Raw genomic sequence first — 20,373 nt, 5'->3', positions numbered from 1 at the left:
GGGGGAGGGGGACTGTACGACCCTCCTGACAGGCAAAACTGGGAACTGCATTTCATTAAATAATGTTCATCGCCACTCTAACGAGCCACATTGTAGTTCATTATTCAGTGCGAATAATTCTTCACTCAACAGGCCTAACCACAGCTCAGCAGAGGAGCAGCAGAGCTCCGGCCCCTCCTCCTCGAATCGCCTGGCGGAGGGGGGTTGATGAAGCATGATTTCATATTCCCGCGGGCTCCTGTTGCACAGGGCACGTCTGAGGACTGCTGATCAGCGCTTCCACCTTTGAAGCCTTTCTTGCGAGACCGGAGAGCACGAAGCCCGGGCTTGGGTGCCGGTGTCCTGCGCTCTTTCCTGGGGTGTCCACCCATGTCCGGCGATTTCGCAGGCTCTGTTTCCTTCCACTCCAGAAACCCTCATCCCTTCAAGTCCCCACAAGACCCTGCACGCTCACTGTCCTCCTCCAGGCTACCAGTAATCACAGCACCCAGCAATGCAAGGCATGCAGGAAATGGCAGAGATTCAGGGCTGCGCCCTGGACTCGCAGAAGAGCTGCACTCTGTAAACTCACAACTCACACTCTCCCTCTCTGCCCCATAAACCTCTCTATTCCTTCGTTACCTGCGGAGCTCAGCACGCCTTGCGTACAACAACACGGTGCAGAGATGGAACTAGGCTCTCTGGTTCCGGTACCAGTCTGATCTCCCGCTCAGGTGAGCGCGGAGGTGGGCGTGGCAGGCTTGGGCCACTCTGCTGCAGAGTGCGACGCCCGGCGGTTCTGCTGCACGGGCACAAGGGGGCGCTTCAAATGTCACCGAACACACCGGGCAGCCTTCCTCTGCTCCCTCAAGAGCCTTCTGTCCTTGTGGCGGGAGGCTGGGGAGGCGTGGCTCCCAAAACAACTCTTGAACAGAGGAGGCTACGAGGGGATCCGATACAAGCAATCAAAAATCCTCAAGGCTCTGGCAAACCCAACCCAGCGGACGTCTTCAGAATCAAGGGTGAAACACGAACCAGGGGACACAAGGGGAAATGCATTTAAAACTGAGAACTCTTTTACACAATGGGTGGTGGGGGTGGGGAACAAGCTCGCCAACCATGTAGCTAAAGCCCGATACCCTGCCTTCTTACAAAAGACAGCTGGAGGAGATCCTAGAATCAATCAACTGGCTAACGGGCTGGTAGGGCCACACAGCTCCTCTCATTGCATTATTGGACTTTGATCCAACCAATAATGGCTTATTTTACTGGCCCTGTAGAACACTTAGACATGAAAAGGACTAGAAGTGTCTGTTTCTCATCGGATCAGACAGAGGATCTTTGCCAATTGTCTATGAGGAGCCCTTCAGGGGACACAGTTGTACTTGTCCACCAGCTTTGATGCCAGAAGGTCTGCAGGTCTCCTACCAAACAGCCCAGAAGTAACCTGGCTTATATTTGTAACTCTTAGGTCAACCAACATTGTTTCATCTCCTGGTCTCTGTTCACGTTAATCATGTGTGTGATTCCAGGACACAGGGGTGTCCAATCCTAGCCCTGGAGGGCTGCTGCCTCTATAGATATTCACTCCATCACAGCTCATCACAAGGAACACCTGTATCCACTCCTCTCGGCTCTTCAGCTGCTTCTGCTTTAAAGAGACCCGGAAAACCTGCAGACACACTGATCCCTCCAGATCCAGGACTGGACACCACACAGCCTGAGAAGAATCCTAAGGGTAGCGCACAAAACAGTCTCTTTCGGGTTTTAAAAGCCCAGGCACAATGAAAAACCAGAGGAAACTCCAGAACTCTCGCATCAAGTGATCACAGTCCTGCATCAAAGCTGGCCTTGACATTTTAGTCTGCCTCTACTGTTGATTGTTTTGGTGTATTGAGAGGATGCATCACGAAATACACATGGTCACCCTGCACGGACAGATGAGGAGCTGCCCTGTGGAACGAGCGCTTCATCTGCACATGAGTCTGTAGCTGGGAAAGTCTGAATTGGAGCAAAGGGCTGCGGAACAGGAGTTTGATTGGTGGCCCTTCAGCAGCTAACGGAGGCGCGGGCTGTATTCAAGGACACTGCCCCACAGGCAGCAGGCCTTCCCACGTGATGGGGGGGTCTGAGAGAGACTGCCAGCCTGGGTGGGATCAGACTCGCTCCGAGACTCCCCCAGCCCAACGGATCTATTTTCCAGCAGCTGAGCTACCATGGCAGGGGTCTCCAGATTTTGTCCTGGACGGTACTTTTTCTCTACTAAATTTTAAACAAAGAGTTGTGTGGGTCTGGATCAAGCTATCTAGCCATTTGGTCCAATATCCAATAGCCTGGCTTTAGCAAGATCCTTGGATTAATTGGCTATTCACAGCCCAACAGAGCAGATGAGCCGAATTCTCTTCGCTCATTTGCAACCTTTCTTATGTTCTTCACTAAACTTGACAATTTCTGTTTTTAACAGCTCTTCGGGAGGTGACAGATAACAGAAAACAATGAGTACTGCGAGATCCTGCTCTCTCGCTAAATATAAGAACCACGTGAACATATTTCCAATTCTGGCTTTCTGCAGGAATCCTTCAATCAAGTCTCTATATCTACACTCTGCAAGAACCAAAACAGGTTACCAGCAGAATCAAGGAACAACTAAAAAAAGAGCTCTGCAATGAGCAATTAAAAACTGCGATATTATCTGCTTTATTCAGTGTGAGATACTGGGCTCCAGGAGCTGGCAGTATATCTGAACTCTTCAGAACACCATCGAAAAGCACAAATCAGCCTGAAAGTGCAAGATTGCACATTAGTGTTGGTAAACAGGAAGAAAGCACTGACCACACTATCTGGTTATGGAAATAAAGACTAACTCTTCAGCTGTTCACAAGTTACAGGCAATACAAACAGCACATTTGTAAAGGCACAGTTTGTGTTTCTTCGCGGTACATCAGGGGTCTTTTGCTCAGAATGGTGGCCCGTCTTCTGGTTGTACGAGGATCACAAGGGATAGTGCAGCTGGGGGAAGAGGGGGGAGGGCAAGGAGAGAAAGGCGGTTGCACAGCACTAAGTGAAAGCGGTGCTCTGAACCCTGCGCAGCGCCCAAATGTTTCCCCCCACCCCAAACTTCCTCTTTTCCTCGCGAGCTCTTTTGTAGAATCTTTCCAGCTATGCGTTTTTTTCTAGTTTTGCTGGAACAGCAGGATTGATCGCGGCCCTTCACGCCTGCTCAGCTGAGCTCTGCTCCAACTTGTTTCTCCTGCCTGAGGAGGAAGCTGTCGGAGTGTCGTGGAATTCTCCAGAGCAACACACTGGCACGCACGAGCTCCGGGATGGTTTTCCAGCCCTGCTCCAACTGATCAAACAGCAAAATACACCACCACTACCCAACACAGAGGAAAAAAAAAACCTCAGCATTGCTATTGTACCTCGGACTCCATCTTTTAAGGCATCAGGTTTCAAATACCTCCAAGACACAGAATTAAAGATGTCCGGCCGAGGCAGTTGCAAGATCAATGAAGTTAACCGAGGGCATCCATTAGAAAGAAACTCAATTCTGCAGCTCTCCGGAAGAGAGGGCGGGGGGGAGCTCCACACCGCTGGTCTAACCTGTTCCTCGGAGAGCCACAGAGCAGCAACCAACAAATCCAGAACAGCACATTCCACTGGCGGGAGCTTATCGATCGGGGGAGACACTCCTGTTTTCCTAATAAAACCCCCCGACACGTTTGAAGCCGATGGGCTTCACCTACAGAGCGAGGGGTCTGGTTTGCAGCTAGAAACAGGATGGATGCTCCCGTCTTCTCCTGTGTGGTCGAATGTGAGCTCTAGGCAGCACCAGCATGACAAGGAGCTCCCCATCGCCTTCACCCACACTTTTCTTTGGGTTTGCCTAGAACCTGAATTACACCAGTGAGCTCCTTGTGCAGGTAGAGGATGAAGCGAAGGCAGAGAATCGGCTCACCTGGGTCCCCTGTGCAAAACTTCAAGCAACGTCGCAGGAGCTTGAATGATTTATAAACATGCAAATGCGCATACAGGACTGAGACTGCTGCACAGCACCAGCACCTCCCCAGCAGCCCCCAAACACCTGGGCACGCGCTTGACACTTTCAACCCGTTGTGACAGAGGAGGGGGTCTGCTGGGAGACGGAGAGAGCGAGCACAGCACAGACACCCCAGATGGGTCAGAAAATAGAAAAACAAATCCATCCGAGCACACGCACACGCGCTCCAGGTACTGCGATCGCCCCCAGGGGGTCGAAACGTGGACACAAGGCTACGAGAGCTCCAAGCAGAGGAGCGGTCACTTCCAGGAGGCAGCAGGCGGGCTCTGGACCGGCCAGTTGCTGCTGTTGCCCACAGTTGTGCCAGGCGGCTAAGGCCACAGTCTGACACGCGTCTCCCTGCGGCCTCTGCTGAAAGCCCCTTGAAACAGGAAGGCAGCTCCGTCTCTCTCCTGCTGGAAACAGACACGCTGCGCTAATCCCTCTGGAGACTTTCAGCTCTTCCATTAGGCTGGGCTTGGCCCTGGTCCCCCTCCTCTTCTCTAAACAAACTGCTTTCCCTCGGCCGCAAATGTAATCTTCTGCCCCTCCGTCCCACACTTTCACCAGCCTCGCTCTCTCGCTCTCCCGCGTTTTTTTTCCTTCCACTTCGCCGGCACCCAAGCCACAGGGCTTCCAGCCTGCCCAGCCCGAAGCCTCAGAGGCCAGCAGCCGCCCACACTCCTGCCCGCGTGGGCCGACACCCCTGCCGCAGGCCGGGCCGAGGGGCACCGGAGTCCCATCTGTCTCACTGGAGCAGAAACTCACAGGGCCCAATGGGAACTCCACGCTCAACATGGCGGGGCTGGGAGGGGGAGCCATGCTCTGTGGGCAACAAACGATGGGCCTTGAATGCGCTGTGATGCAAAGTCTAAGAAAACGAGCCATGTGGTGTAGTGGTTAGGGGCTCTGATCTTGCAGATGGAAGGCTGTGGGTTCAAATCCCAGGTGTGGCACAGCTGGTGTCCCCTTGAGCAAGGCGCACCACGCTTGTTCCAGTCACCCAGTGGCTGGAATGCAAGTTGCTTTGATTAAGGACATCAGCCAAATTAATAATAAAGATCAGAGCAAAAAAAAAAAAAAAACACCACAGACTGCCGTGTGGGATAAAGCCCATGAAGACCAGCTCAGGGTCTGTGGCCAAGCAGCAGGTTTCAGACGGCCAAGAGCAACACCAGTGGGGAAAACTGCCTCTTTGCTGGGGCCAGTTTCTTGTTAATCGCCCTGAGAATCAACCTCCCCTCACTGAACAAGGGACAAGTGCAGGGGGAGGAAGAAGAAAACCCCACAGAGCTAATTACAAAGCAAATGACTGCAGCTGTTACAGCTGTGCATTAATGCCTATGCAATGACTTATTTTAGAAATATTAATTGGCTTTGGTGCAGCTAGAAATCTCTCTGTATTCGGCAATGCCAACAGCGCGTCTTGCCTGGTCTTGGCACTAGAGGAGAAACCTGGCCTGGGGTCATCCTGCACCAACTCACAGGCACAGTTTTTAACTGCCTGTGATCAAGTCGCTGACCAGCTGAACAAACCACCCCAAGAGAAACAGCCCCTTAGCTTTCCTCCTTAATATACCTCGAGTTTAAGGGTGCTCGGTACCACCCCCTGTAGTACTTGCTCTGGGGAGACGGAGGATCTGACCGGGTGGCGAGGTGAAAGATCACGTTCGCAGAGGCCAAAGGTCATCTGGCTACCCAATGAACACGGCCCTTCCTGCTCCAGTTTGTTCTATCCTACATCTCTTTGCAAAAGCGTTCTATTGCCTGCCCTCTTCGAATGAAACGGCTCAACAAGACGGTGGCATTAACAACAAACCTTATTCCTCCAGCTTATAATCACACAAGGGGCAATTCACAGCCTTTGCCCAAAGAGAGAATCTGGTCGATTTCATCACCAATGCTCGATGGCAAAAGCTGAAGGTAATGAAGTAGTTTAAACCGCCCGTGGAAAATCAGAAACCGTTTTTTAAAAAGTAAATGTTATTAAGTCACAAAGAAACCGAGGAAGTCGACCTGTAAAATTGGTCTACAGGCGGCATCCGGACATCAGTCCGTCAGTACTGTCTCAGCTCCTGAAGGCCACAGTGCGCTAGATCCCCTGTCACTGTACTGGTGGGGTGGGAAGAATTTAAACTGTTTTAAAAAAAACGTTTGATGTTCTGATTTTGCCCCAGACAGAGGGATATGGGTGAGTCAGGGCAAGACTGTATTCAAACCAGACCTGAATCACAGTTTATCACCGCTCTGGGCTGATTAAACCAGAGGCACTGTCTGTCATGAGTGCTCCTGTGAAGAAAACCGACACGTCGGTGACTTATCGTGTCGTAACGAATTTTATACCTACAGAGCAGACATTGCCCCTTTCCTAAGAGTTACAAAGGCGCAACCAGCTGTGAAAATTCAAAATAGACAGCTCATACATGTTCTCAAACAGTTTCGAACGCGCAAAACACAAGACGGAATATTCCTCACCAAACGCTTATCTAAAAAAAACAAACGGATTTTTAGAGGTTAAAAAAAATCGATCAGATCACGTCCGCCTAGACACTTTTTTTTTTTGCAGGGGAACAGGATTTGGTAACAGAAAACCGCAAGTTTCTGTTACCTGCAAATATCCTGTTCATTCGAAACGATCTTCATCCTCTTGCGATTTCTAAAACCACGCGGCGTCAAAACTCCCCCTCCCCTCCTCCTCCTCCAGCTTAGAGTACATGACTTTTCACAATGGGCCAGCGGAAATCACGTCTCGGTACGACCCGAAAGGCTAACGAGAAGAAGGCAAGTGTTGGATATCCGGGCCCTGGAGCTCAGAACAATGTTTACCTACATGAAGATCAGCTGGAAGAAAGAGTCGGTGTGCGCCAGGACCGCGGAACAGCTGGAAAAAGCGAACCTGAGGACGGTTCACGGCTGCCAGGCGCGTAGCCGCAGGTGGGGACCCCAGAGACACAGCGCCAGGACGCGGGGGGGGAGGAGGGGTGCCCCTGTGCCTTTTGGGGTCACCAGCCCCCCGGCTGCTCCGCGAGTGCGGTTCCGTGTACAGCCCCAGCCGCCTCCCTGAGGCTGAGCACACGGACACGGACACGGCCCTGCCGCGTCCACACAGGTAGCGCACTGCTGCCGCGTTCACATTCCTGTTCCACACCGCGCATTACCGAGGCGTTTCTTTAACAACAAAAAAAAACAATACATAAAAATCAACGACAGGGGTCGCCCACTCCGGGACTGACCGCTACACTGACACACCGCAGGGCTTAAATTCCACCCCCCGCGGTCCCACGGGCGCCCTCACCGCCGGTGGAAATGTCACCGGGAGCGGTACTGGCGTTCACCCCGCCTGGGAAACGACTTTGTAACAGTGCCGTACTGGATCTTCCCAAGACTGCAGGATACTTCGCCGCGATTACGAAACGCGTTCGCGACGGCAGACCTAATGGTGAGGGGAGAGGAGGAAAGTTCGGCTCAGGTTGCCGTCTGGACCGCGGCGGTCACCGCGCCGGAGCGGGGCGACGACTCCGCCGCGTTACAGTAACAGTTCCGCCGCGTTACAGTAGCAATAACTGGCGGCCGCTGCGATCACACCGGGGGGAGAGATTCCCACAGCAGCGTAAACTCCACACAATACAGCGGCATTAACGCCGGAGAATCTCCATACTTACCTCATTTTTGCGCGTCGGTCTGCTGAGGTTTCCTCCCTCTCTCTCACTCACTCTCTCTCTCTCTTTGGTATCCAAATCTACGGTCGCAGGGTTAAAAAAACGAAGCCGAAGAACACCCCATCAAGACACACGTCTGTGTGCACATCGATATATCCGCTCGGGGCGGACGGCACGCCGCAGGAAGAGCGGGCGAGCTGCACACCTCGCCGATTTCCTGGTTTGGGAGCGAACGCGGCGCAGCCGCTCAACTCCAATCAGGATCCGCGGCGCTTCTGCTCGACAGCCTCTCCGATATCCGCCCGAAGAGCTTGACGCGGCAGAGATCCCCTTTTTTCCTCCTGTCTTTTTCTTCTATTATGAGTAGTAGTATCAGTATCAGTATTGTTCTTATTAGAACGGTCCGATCACCTCTTTCTCTGGCGGAGTCTGTCTCAGTTCCTCTCCGCGCTCCCCCTGTTCCCTAAACCCGGCAGCCCGCCAGCCTCCAGCTGCTGGTAACGATACTTTCATTACAGCCTTCCACGCTGTAAAACGTATACATGTATATGAACGTCTGCTCCTCCTCCTTGTCGACGCACCTTCCTCCCGGGGGCTGAAGCGCTTAAAAGGGAAACGGCCGTCGGAGTCGCTCTTAAAACGGCGACAGCGCTCTGTTTCCCACGCTGCCCCGCTGTCGCCCGCACTGGGACGGATTAGTAAGTCCTCCGACCCCGCTAAACGGTGTTATGTGTTGGGTATGTTTTTGCGCCCTAAAAAAGGCTTCTGGGGTTTCAGACGGCGAAGTGGGATCGGTCGCAAAGTCAGCAGAAGGTTTGAATACCAGCAGCTTCATCACCTTGTAGCCTGGTCTCATCAGATCTCAGAAGCTGAGCAAGGACTGGCCTGGCCAGTATTGGGGTGGGAGACATCTAAGGGAAGCCAGGCTGCTGCTGTCAGTGGTGTTGGTGGACCAGTAGGTGGCGATATTCCCTCTGGACAGGTGTCTCCAAGGCAGTGCCCCAGTATGAAAGCTGGGGACCTTGTTTGGGAAGAGGTGCTCGTGTCCACCTGAGGTCCTGCCTGATCGGTCAGTAGAGAGAGGACACTGTCCGCAGGGCTGCTCTCCAGCCTGGGCTGCACAGCCTGGCCTCCCTGCAGTTCCTCCTAATGTCCACTCAGCAGTTTCTCTCTCCTCCACGTCATCTGCTGTGCTGAGGTGCTGTTGGGGGTGAAATTGCCCCCAGATGATCTGGGAAGCCCCAGTCTCAGACACTCTCTGGGGGTGTAAGTCTGTGAAGGCGCTCTTGGTCGGGGAGGCGGGGGGACTCTGCAGCGTGGTGCTGTCCTGATACCTTACACACAGGGGTGACTGCACCCCAAATCAGCATCAGTCCCAGCTCTTGCACTTTCAGCACACCAGAGAGAGTGGGGCCTCTGAGCAAGACTCTCACAGGGCTTGTTGAGAGTCAGAAAGGTGAGTTTGTCTACTTCTCTATTCCATTTCTAATAATAATCTACTTCTCTCCCCTAAACACCCATGTGTGTAGTGGTCTTATGCTTTCACCCTTCGAGACAGCACAAAGTGAGAGATCAATACTGCAGTGAAGTGGAGGAGCCAGTCTGGATCCTGGCACTGGATAAATGGCTGCCCCACACGACTGTTTTACTAAGTGCAGCTGTGTTCTTTATTCAGCAGCATTAGTGTCAATCAATCTACCTACAATGATCGTAATTCTGTAGCTCGTAGATCGCAGCTCTGGAAGGCAGAAGAATGAACACACAGGGGCAGACCAGAGACACAGAGACAGATCAGATTCACAGTCCAACAGACCAGAGAGACAGACACAGAGAGACAGACACAGAGAGACAGACACAGAGAGACAGACCAGAGTAAGAGATAGATCAGACAGACCAGTCACAGGTAGATCAGACTCACAAACAATCAGACCAGAGACACAGATAGACAGACCAGAGTCACAGTCCAACAGACCAGAGACACAGACACAGAGACAGATTAGTCAGAGATAAATCAGAGAGACCAGTCACAGACAGATCAGAGTCAGAGATAGATCAGACAGACCAGTCACAGGTAGATCAGACTCACTCTACGTGACACTCTACTGGATGAAGTGGTCAGAAAATGGGGGGACTAGGTCATCATGGTTCTTGAGATCAATACATTCACATACAAGACTACACGGCTTTAGATCAGATGGTTGTGGGTTCAACTCCCATGAGCGAGGCTGCTGTTGTGCTCATGGGTCAGGCAGTCAGCTCAGACTGATCTAGCAAGGGCCCTGCTGTGCCAGTGGAGCCCCTGGGTCTTAAAGACGAGGTGCATTTAAAACTGACAGGGTCCACTTCTTCTGGAGTCTAGAAAAACTTGCAAACTTCACCCGACAGAGGGACAAACTGAGTGAGAGGAACACAAGCAATATCTGTTAAAAATGTAAATGTTAAAATAATGACAAAATATGTTTCTTTTAGAACAAAGAGCACAGTGTTTGGCTTGACCTCTTGGTGGACAAATTAAGAGAAATATCACCTTATGAGTTTCAAAAAGGAAGAGCCTAGACCTGATATATAGGGGTCTGAGACTCTGGAAGGTGGAGAGATTCTGAAAAGGCATAGATGAAGGTAGAAGAGCTTTAATTTGGGAGACACGTCCCTGCTGAGAGTCTGGCTAACATCTGTTACAGGAAGGTTTTCACAAACCAGAGGTTACGCCTAACCTGAGAGATGGTGTGTCTTGTGCGATATTTAGTCAGGGGTCATGTGAGCTTGCTGGGTTTATTTAAAACTGTTTCAGTTCGTTATATAAACTGAGCAACTGGGCGTCGGCAAGGCAGCCCAGCTCTGCCTTGGGTGGTGAAGTTTGTGCCGAGCAGGAGGGGCGAGCCGCGTTGCTCAGTGTAGCAGACAACTCTCTGTTCGCGCCATATGAACCTTTTCAGAGCCATCGAGATGTGAAAATTGGGCAGCTGCTGCCGTCTTTGCTCCTGAGTCAGAGCAGCGTGCCTGACAGCACCTGTGACAAGCCCTACACTCATCAGACACAATAAAACGACAGTGTTCGCTTAACTGCAGCTGATGAAATTACACTGCATATACAGGATGCCTCAGGCAGTGCAAACTGCTTCTCTAAATTAATTTGCTAAACTCAGTGGCTGAAATATCTCAATCAATACCTGAAAGGTGCTGAAACAAAGGACAACCGAGGACAGCTCTAATCACTGTAGCAGTGGATCACAGTCCCGGACAGCACCAGTCTTAGGTGTCTTGGGTCAGCAGCCAACAGCCGCCCTCACCTGCACTGATTAAATAAGCCAGTGACTCATCTGGTGATGTATGCGAGAGCTCTTCACTGAGTCAAAGCAAGAAGACCCTGTGGCTAAGATGCCGTCTGATCGCGGGGCGGAGAGGAGGCTGACAGCCAGGCCTTACCACCACCACCAGGGTCCAGGGGAGGACCGGTACAAAGAGGATAGTGTGTCGATACACAGTTTCGGGATGATCACAGCAATGAGGTGGTAGTGTGGTACAGTGGCTCGGGGAGCTGAACTCCACCCATCCTTTTTCTAACCATTTCTTCCAGTTCAGGTCCACAGGGGGGGGGAGCCAGGACCTATACTAGGAGGCAACAGGCCCAAGGCAGGGTACACCCCGGAAGGGACGCCAGTCCATCACAGGGCACACGCGCTCACCTCTAGGGCCAATTCTCCCATAAGCCCATTAATAATAATGATAATAATATAATTAATAATGATAATGATAATAATGTAATGATAATAATAATAATAAGAATAATGTTTCTTTATTAGCCCTATACAATTTCTTGCATTAGGAATTCGTCTTTTCCGCATACCCCAGCTTTTCTCCATGGAGACACAGGCAGGGAGAGATGTCTGTCATGTCTGGGACTGACCACCGCGCCATTGTTCTGGCCTTGGATCTGAACTCGCCCCCGGAAACATCAATCCCGATCTCCCAGTGGAGGTACTGTGGTTGTACCCTTGAGCAAGGTCCTACGCCAATTGATCACTGCCACCGCGCGGCTCTCCTTGACAGGACTGGCTTCTGCAGGCAGGCAGTCTGTTGTGCCCATGTTCATGTGAGTTCTCCCTCTGGGTGCTCTGGTCAATGGAGGTTTCTGAACTGTGAGCGTGCCCTGTGGTGGACTGGAATCCCATTCTGTACCCCATGTCCACCAACCCTATATAGGATAAAAGTTGCTGCAACTTCACTGACTGTATAATTAACAGCCCTTTTCTTTTAATTTTCTATTTACATTAGAACTAGTTTATTTGTCATACTGTTTGGAGCTCAACTTCAGACCTTAGAAATGGATTTTTAGGTGAGCTTCCCACTTCTGGGCTCTTACAAACCTGGCTTTACCCCTGGTTACACTGTCCCTTCAGGATAATACCCCTCACCTTCATCGTATCTCCCTGCCACACTCCTGCTACCTTAACCCCCAGCCTCTCACTGTCTCCATTTCTCTTCTCCCACTTCAACTCGAGAGCAGGCTCATTCTCCGAGCAACAGATGGCTTCCAGCACTCCCTTGGGTCCGAGCATGTGGGCTAGGCCCACGCCCCGAAAGCACTTGCTCCCCTTTTTCTTTTCATATGGCTGATCTATTTCAGTGCGGTCTGGGTCTGCGTCTTTCCTGAGTCCTTGGATGAACGTGACTGGAGACTGACCAAACTGCCAGTGCAGACATCGGTATGCCTGGAATCACAACTCTTTCACAGAGGTTACAGTACAAACTGCTGACTTTGCATCATATCTCAGCAGTCCTGCATGGTGTATATATCTGTGTGTACAAGTGGGGTTGTGGTATTCAGCAGACTAACACATGCAAACCAAAAGAAGGTTTCGTTTTGCACTTGGCTGGGCTTTTTAAACTTCATAAAGCGAAGGTTTTTTTTTACTTGGCTGGGCTTGTTAAACGATGAATATCTTTTTTTAAACAAACGGATAAAATATCTCAGTTTTAGGGTGGTGGTATTTAGTTCATGTTACAGTCTGTGCTGTAGCACTTTAGCCTTAATGAGAGTCTGACTGTCCCGTCTTACACAGTCAGACAACCTGGAAATACCCGTTAATTGGCAGCCTAGAAAACCTGCTGTTTGTTCCTACCAGAAGCTTCAGGTGTTGAGGATGGGATCCATAGGTCAGTGTGCAGGAGAAGTAAAAAAAAAAAAAAAAAAAAAAACATTTTAAATTCATAGTGCTTTCTGTGCTCCAAATGTCTAGTCTTGCTCTCTGAGCTGATAAGATCCCTCACACAGCTTGTGAGCAACCATGCCTGAGAGAGTACTCTCAGATCAAGCAGCAGCCTTTACAACAAAAAAAAAAAAACATGCTCTACCACAGCAAACCTGCACACAGAAATACGAACAATGTTAAAACAGATTGGCTTGCTATTCTTCACCTCACAAAAGCAGGTACAGTAATCATTCTAAGAAATTAAAATTAAAATCATACATTTGGGAATTTGAGCAAAGCCACTGGAGTTGTTCTCTTGATAAAAGATACACAATTACAACAGTTCAACATTTGTCTATACTGAGCTCTGCTTAACTGTTAAGCCTAAGCCTTTCCTCTATGTGGAATTAAGATATTTCCACTTCATAAGAATAACATTTACGAAGGAACAAGTAATAGGCTTATTCCATGCCGAAAAGAGAAGGAAGAAAACAACGTTTCAGCTGTGGAGCCTTTTTCAGGTGTGTGAGAAGGCTCCACAGCTGAAACATTGCGTTTTCTTCCTTCTCTTTTCAGCACGGAATAAACCTATTCCTTGTTCCTCTGCGGACTACGCGTTCCGACGCACCTGCCCACCTGAACTATAACAGTTAAAATACTTAAATCATACAGGGCAAAATACTGTACTACCAATAGTCCACTTAATGCAGTATTTGCTTTTAAAGATTTAGCCAAATTATTAAAAAGAATTGTTAGGTCACCAACAGGAAAAATTGTACTATACAAAATAAAGCATTTCAATTGAATTTGAATAATTCCTTGGAGTATTCAGTAACAAATTGGTCTACAGTCCAAAAGCCTGCTATTCCAGTTCAGCACCCTGACACCCTGCAATATTAATAATTCATATTGATGTTGTACACAATCAATTCATTTTACAGTACAACTATACTTTATTTTTGAAGAGGGTAAAATGCTCACCAGTTGAAACAATAGTAAATACAGAACAGTCAAAAATAAGATTACAGGGCACATGGGTTGTTTTGCAACCTCTGTCGTTTCATTAAATCATCCATAACATTTAAAAGTGGAATTGAAACGGATTAAGTAACAAAACATTCAGTTACCCAAGAACATAAAATAAGCACCAGTGACTGTCCCTAACCCAGGTCTTGAGATCTGCTCTGCCCTCTAGTGTTCGATCATGAACTTGCAAAAGTACTAGTTAAAATTGGCAAGGTAATGTAATACTTCAACTTGGTCTTATTTTTTTGATTATACCCAAGTTGCATTTAAAATTTAATTCTGCAGTCTTTATTTTACATGATACCTTCAGGAATCTGTCCGTACTAAAAAAATATTTATAACTACACAGTCCCACGCATTTTAGCGAAATGAACTGTAACTATACAGCTCATCAAGTTTAAAGCCTCAAAACAATTTAGAGCAAACAACCTTATAATTCCTTGCATTCATATAGCACTTTATCACAAAGCCCTTGAAACAGATTACTTTTCAAGCACGCCATTGAGTTCTCCAGTCTACTGCCTTGTCTCCACCTGGTGGCCAAGTAGGACATCTCATTTGGTTGCACTAGGGCAGGCCTGGCCAGCCTTGGTCCTATAGGGGGCGCTCTATCTGCAGATTTTGTTCACACTAGCAGCACCTGAAAAGCAGAGAGATGCTGGGGAATTGGACCAAATGAGCCAGTAGCCAGCAGAAGACTGAAAACTAGATTGAAAACATGGGTATGACAGTAGCCGGGTCCAGGAGCAGACTACCCTGTTCTATTCCTTTGGAGCACAACTCCAGTCCGTGACAGCTAGCATCCAATGGTTTTCTAGGTCTCTTTAAATCATCAACTGCTGCAAAACCTTTGAAAAGCGTTCAACTGGTCCAGTTTTGCCAACGACCAGCTCGGCTGGGTTATTACAAGCAGAGGTGAAAACCTGCAGAGACACACTGGAATCTGTCCAGCAATCCCAGAAGGAAGCAAAACCTGACGCCGTATGTGTTGCCACAGCAAGACCCTGCCTGACCACCTCACATACAGCAGCACCAACCATGACAAAAATCCCTCCACCTTTATTCACAACCGCCAAGTCTTTTTATCTTCAATGAGATGGAAACATAGATGTGACGGGAACAATAAAAAATGGCATTCCAAAATTCTAAACACCTACTTCAAATTCACTGTAAAAGAGCACGTTCACCCGTACTTCATCCACACTTCAAAAAGGAAAAACCCACTTCCAGGCTCAATGTGCACCCCTGCCAAGATCGAGGAGGTCCACTCTCTGCAAAGCAACCAGCACAGCTTCTCCGTCAGAGCTCCGCGTGCGTCTCAGAGGCTGCTGCTGCTTACCCAAGGACTGGGGTGGACGTGTCAGCGCCTGCACACAAGCCGTCAGTCACCGCGAATGAGTCAAAATGTTGCTCGAGTATAAAGAAAAAAAAAATCAGAAAACAACTGGAATATGTCAATCCTCCTAACTAGAGCGCTTTAACTTTGGTACTCCACCTTCTGACTTGACGGAGAGCAAGTTATGCAGTTAAACAATTTAATAGTGATACAAAGCAGTTCAAAGCAAAAAGACATGAGGAAGGCATCACAGAGAAGACAGATGTTTATGGAGAGACACACTGTATAGCATGTTTCCAGCTCTTGGTCTGGATCCCCAATCAAACATTATAGGCCACCAGTTTTTGAACTCTAATTTCACAGGGTGTTGCAAATTGTCCCAAAACTACCTCCAAATTAGGTAATCTAACAAAGCATCCTTTTAATGATCACAGTTAAAAGTGTCCCAAATCATCAGAAATAGACACCTTAGAGGTTCCATATAAAATCTGTGAGCCAGGGCTTTCCAAGCCCAGAGTTGGAGACCCCTGGTACATACGTCTCACCATCTTAAGGATACCAATCTGGGTCTTAAATTTCTCATCTAAAATGTTTATGGGAAAACCGTAACTGTAAATTGTCCAAAATGCTCCTCTTCCAAATACATCAGTTTTACAATATGGATAAGGTCAGGAGCTTGGCCATTTCGATTTTTAGTCAAAAAGCACAGATCCCACATAAAAACACAGGGAGAAAGAAGACCCTTTAAGAGATGCCTATTAATGAATGAAGCCCCACTTCCTCGGGTCAGGGAGCCTTATGAAAACAGGCTCAGTAACAACACTGTTCTGGTCTCATAACTCAAATCAATGTTGGAGCATCAGTCTAAACCCTTTGACATGGAGAATAAAGACTAGATTCTAAGAAAACTTAAAGTATATATATTTTTTTGCACTGTTCGGTTTATCTTCATCTACTGCCAAACAACACGGGAAAGCTTTCAAGGCATAAACAAATTCTCCCACGTGTTTAAAGGATTGTGGCAGGAAAGTTTTGACTGAAAACATTTGTAGGAGAGATGCAAGATGTGCATTAACTATAAATGTCAGGAAAACCAGACTCTCGGCAAGCAGAACAATTCATTTAGGATGAAACAGGCTGCAGGTTCTTCACCACATTGTCCTACTGAGGCACAAGTTCATTTCATATTTTTCAATCAAGTTCATTAAAAAAGTCAGTAACGTGCCTAAGAAGTACCGGTGGAGCCAACAGCTTGCCAAACCAGAGATGAATCGATCTTGCATGCATCTCATCCAAACACAAAAGACAAGAAGGGTTGTTAAGGGCACCCACCCCTCCCCACCAAAGGGCAAAACCGAACAGCTGGAACAACACCTGCAAGACCAGTGGTGGAACAGAGAGAGAGATGGCCAGACATGGATACTGCTGATGCTATGGCTCACACAACATCCCCAACTAGTTGACAATTTCCATCAAATTCGCCCCTCTATAACAGCATCTCCCAACTCCTTCGACAAGGGTGAAGCCCCCAGTGACGGGGCAGGCTGGGCGGTGTGATGCAGGCAGCAGGAGGGGTTCGGTTTATGTACAAAGCAGACGCGCGCTCCCTCGTCCTCCTTTCTCTCCTTCTCTTCATGTTGGCGTTTGTCCCGATCCCTCCACCCTAGTAGGAAACAGAAAACAGATGGAAATCGGGGCTCCTGAAGCAGGGCACAAACAGAAAAGGGCGTTCTCATCTTGTTACCTGCGTCACACCACAAGAGATGCAAGGGAGGGCTAATCTCCCACAAACCAGTACACAGCTGGAACTGAGGCCTCATCCTTGTTATTATTATTGTTCTGCTGTGTTCTTGTTGGCAACCCATTCGGCTCTTAAGAGCACAAAGTTTACAAATGAGAGGCCATTCAGCCCATCTAACCCGTTTGGTAGTCAGTAGCTAATCGATCCCAGGGTCTCATTCAGCTGCCAGGGTATCGGCTTCAACCAGTTGGGTTGGTAGCTGCATACCCCCACAAATCTCTGTGTACAGAAGTGCCTCCTAGTCTTAGTTTTAAAATGCACTTGGACAGTTTCCACTTGTGCCCTCTGGTTCATATTTTGCTGTTTATTCTTAGTTTTGTCTTAAAAAAAAACACAAAAGTTTGTTATCTCCCCTGCATAACAAGTCTGCAGTCTGAATTCACCAGGACAGATCCTGTGCTGATCACCCCGTTGTTCAACTTCACGACCAGCGGAAGGCACGGTGCCCAAGACACTCCCTCACCTGCCCAGCACATACAGCATGTGCCCGGGGTCATCTGCAAACACCCTGCAGGAAGAGCACAGAGACAGACATTAGGACTACACAACCAACCCGACAAACACACCTCACAAGCCCTGTGGCTGTGTGCTATGCACAAAAGATTAAGGCCACATCACTTATGAAGCTGGAGCAGTAGGCAAGCCTATATGTCTCACAGCGAGCTTCTGACATTGGTACACATTCTGCTGTGATCAAAACAGCACAAGAAAACTCCAGCCCTTTAATGATTTTTAGATAACTTTCATAGCCTGAGAACTACAGGAATGTCTCAGACTGAAGTATCAATTACATTTTTTATATTACTGCCAAAAACTCATACTGCTTTGAATCGCATTGAGAAAGGGATCTTTCTAGATTTTGTAGAAACAAATACTGAACGTGCAAGTCTGAAGACAGAACGAAGAGCTTCTGAAACCACCAGGAGCTCTCGTTTTGGACAGCGGTGGATCATTAACGCAAAGCCCTGCCCACTCACCCCACACCCACGTGATAGAAGGCCCTATCCTGGTAAAAATTGCAGAGGAACAGCCAGACGCTGATGGTCTCCATCCAGAAGATCACGAAGAGGAACCAGACGGACGATAACAGGAAGAGTTCGCACACCATGCTGGCACCAGGGGTGAGGGGAGCTCGTGCTCTGTGCGCCCTTGAAATGAAGAGAAGGAGAGAGTGGGTGGGCACACCTGAGCTTACACCCCAGCATACGGTTATGGGTTTTAAATAGCATCTTCACCACTCTTCCATGAAGGCAGCAGACATATGGCATGTCCTTCACAGGGGGGCTCTTCATTAAGAATGGGGATTGACATTCTGCTTCTAGAGCCCCTCTTCATCCTGTATCCTTTAAACTCTTTTCAACCCTCATTGGCACAGGTAACTCAAAATGGTCCCCCCCGTCACATACCAATGTACACAACACATTCCATCTCACTGCTACTGGAGATCAGTCTGTCTGTCTCTGTGTCGGTTTATTTTCAGCCTTTTCCAAATAAAAGGAACTCAGTCCAGAAAAACATGACTCAGTTATGGCTCCTCTAGGAAGATTTTTCAATCTTCCTCTCGGATATCAAATTTCAAACCACCCATGCAAAGGCTGTCCATAAGTATACAGACTGGGGCTGGGGCCCCTGTAGCAACTTAGTTTGAGAAATTAAGCACCTAATTTGCTTACTTAACCGAGATCCAGACCATGGCGGCTTAATATCACTCAGATCCCGCTCCCCAAAATGACCACTTAAGTACTTAAATGACCTGCTAAACCGATCACAGGGAAATCGCTTTTCTCAACTAGTGAATAGTGACGTACTGGACTGGAGCATTGATGGGGGGTGCTAAGGTTAGACATCTCTGCAGAGGAGTTTAAACTTCACGCGTTAGAATGTAGGCTACCCATTAAGGAAACTATCTGCTCCATAGAAAATTAAACTGCACAAAGGGGCACTTTCCTTCACAAATACTCGAAAGTTCGTTATAACGTATCTTATTACGGCACTGTGGCGTTTCAAATATAAGCACAATAATATCATCCACCACAGTGCATTTTCTCCTACGCAACGTTGAAAAGCACCTACGTTGCAACTGTACCATGACAACACTACAATTACTAATAATCCGATTTACTTCAAGCTTCGTACCCATACACTCAAGGGCCAAAAATCACCCCTTCGCTCCACTTTAAATATATATACATTATCCTCTTATCATTTTTACACTTGCGATTTACATTTATTTCGTTTAAATCCCTAACAAAACCTGCACGTTTTATCAGAAAAACGGGCACCCGACTCACCCGAGTCTTACCGCCGCCTCTCCCGCGCCTTGCTGTCGGGAATTGGGCTCTACTTCAGCCCGTGGATGTCCCGGGGCCTTCTCGAAAACAAAGGCGCTTTCGTCTGGTAATTCATCGGGTATAAATCTGGGAGATTAAGTAAAATAAAAATAGTCTGCGCACAAATGAATAAGACAAAAAAATAGGACAAATACAAACTAGCAAGAAACATCAAACAGAAACCCCTGTATTTAACAGTCGTCCAGAAATCCCTCTCGCTCCGTCAACAGGAAGCGAGTGACTGTAACTACACGCCTACTGAAAAACTAGAAAAAAAAACGGTATTGGAGAGACCCCTCGTTTCAGGTAGTTGTACGGATCACCCTGAATAATCTTTTTTTAAAAAAAAAAAGTTTAGGAACACCTGTATGTCATCGGACTATTCAAAAAATATCTTAATTTGAATTAATAAGGAGTCTCGTCCTTTAGGGTCCAAAATTATATATTACCCAATTTATTCATTTAAATTGTTTTAGAACTTCACTAATAATAACTAACTTCATTTATACACCCACGCTTGTATACAGTTTAAAAGCACATTCTCAAAAGTTGGGGTCTCAAAGTCTCAAGTTTGGGGGACAGACAGGAGACCAGAGTCAGATGAGAGAGATGGAAGATTAGGAGTAGAAGGATAGATTATAATTCGGCATTATCTGATTTATAAACTGTTGAACAGGACGAGTAACAAAAACAGTCTAATACTAAAGTCCCTGTTGCAGGGTGTGAAAATATCCTGGAAACTGTTCCAGTAAGAGATGTGAAATGGATTTAAAACCTGGAGAATCAGAATTATCTAATTTAAATTTCCAGTGAACGTGATCTGATACTGGCGTCATCCTAATATAGACCTATCCCATCTGTTAATGCAAGTGGTTTATAAAGGTCGCACCCCTGATCCACTGCAACTAGGAAGCATTTCATGACTGAAAATAAATGTTTTTGTTTTGTGAAAGGCTTTTAAATAAAACTGAAGATATAAAGGATGTCATCTAAATTATTAGGAAAGTTTATACA

The 20,373-nt window shown here is 47.9% G+C and overlaps 1 protein-coding gene and 1 long non-coding RNA gene across 8 annotated transcripts in view; both read right to left on the bottom strand.

The window, feature by feature from the left end:
* LOC148672096 (vasodilator-stimulated phosphoprotein-like) overlaps positions 1 to 8,238 on the bottom strand; it is a 29,957-nt gene extending 21,719 nt beyond the window's left edge. For 2 of the 7 annotated variants that reach the window (XM_088627511.1, XM_088627520.1), the window contains exon 1: positions 7,678 to 8,236. In XM_088627511.1, the coding sequence (XP_088483637.1) occupies positions 7,678 to 7,682 (5 nt within the window). In that variant the 5' untranslated portion in view covers positions 7,683 to 8,236. Of the gene's footprint in view, positions 1 to 6,841; positions 7,179 to 7,677 lie in introns of those variants that run through there. The other 5 variants (XM_088627512.1, XM_088627521.1, XM_088627514.1 and 2 more) reach the window with 5 other exon arrangements.
* Positions 8,239 to 13,799: 5,561 nt separating this feature from the next.
* On the bottom strand, positions 13,800 to 19,621 carry LOC148672095 (uncharacterized). Its single transcript, XR_015935654.1, has 4 exons — positions 19,321 to 19,621; positions 18,007 to 18,177; positions 17,493 to 17,537; positions 13,800 to 16,891 (listed from the first exon to the last, which is right to left on the bottom strand). It is a non-coding gene; the product is annotated as an uncharacterized LOC148672095 (long non-coding RNA).
* Positions 19,622 to 20,373: the final 752 nt, after the last annotated feature.

The sequence above is a fragment of the Lepisosteus platostomus genome, chromosome 4, assembly GCF_059453375.1.
Source record: "Lepisosteus platostomus isolate fLepPlt1 chromosome 4, fLepPlt1.hap1, whole genome shotgun sequence".
NCBI classification, from domain to species: domain Eukaryota; kingdom Metazoa; phylum Chordata; class Actinopteri; order Semionotiformes; family Lepisosteidae; genus Lepisosteus; species Lepisosteus platostomus.
Note: the sequence above shows the minus strand (reverse complement) of the source record. Positions and strands in the feature narration are given on the sequence as shown.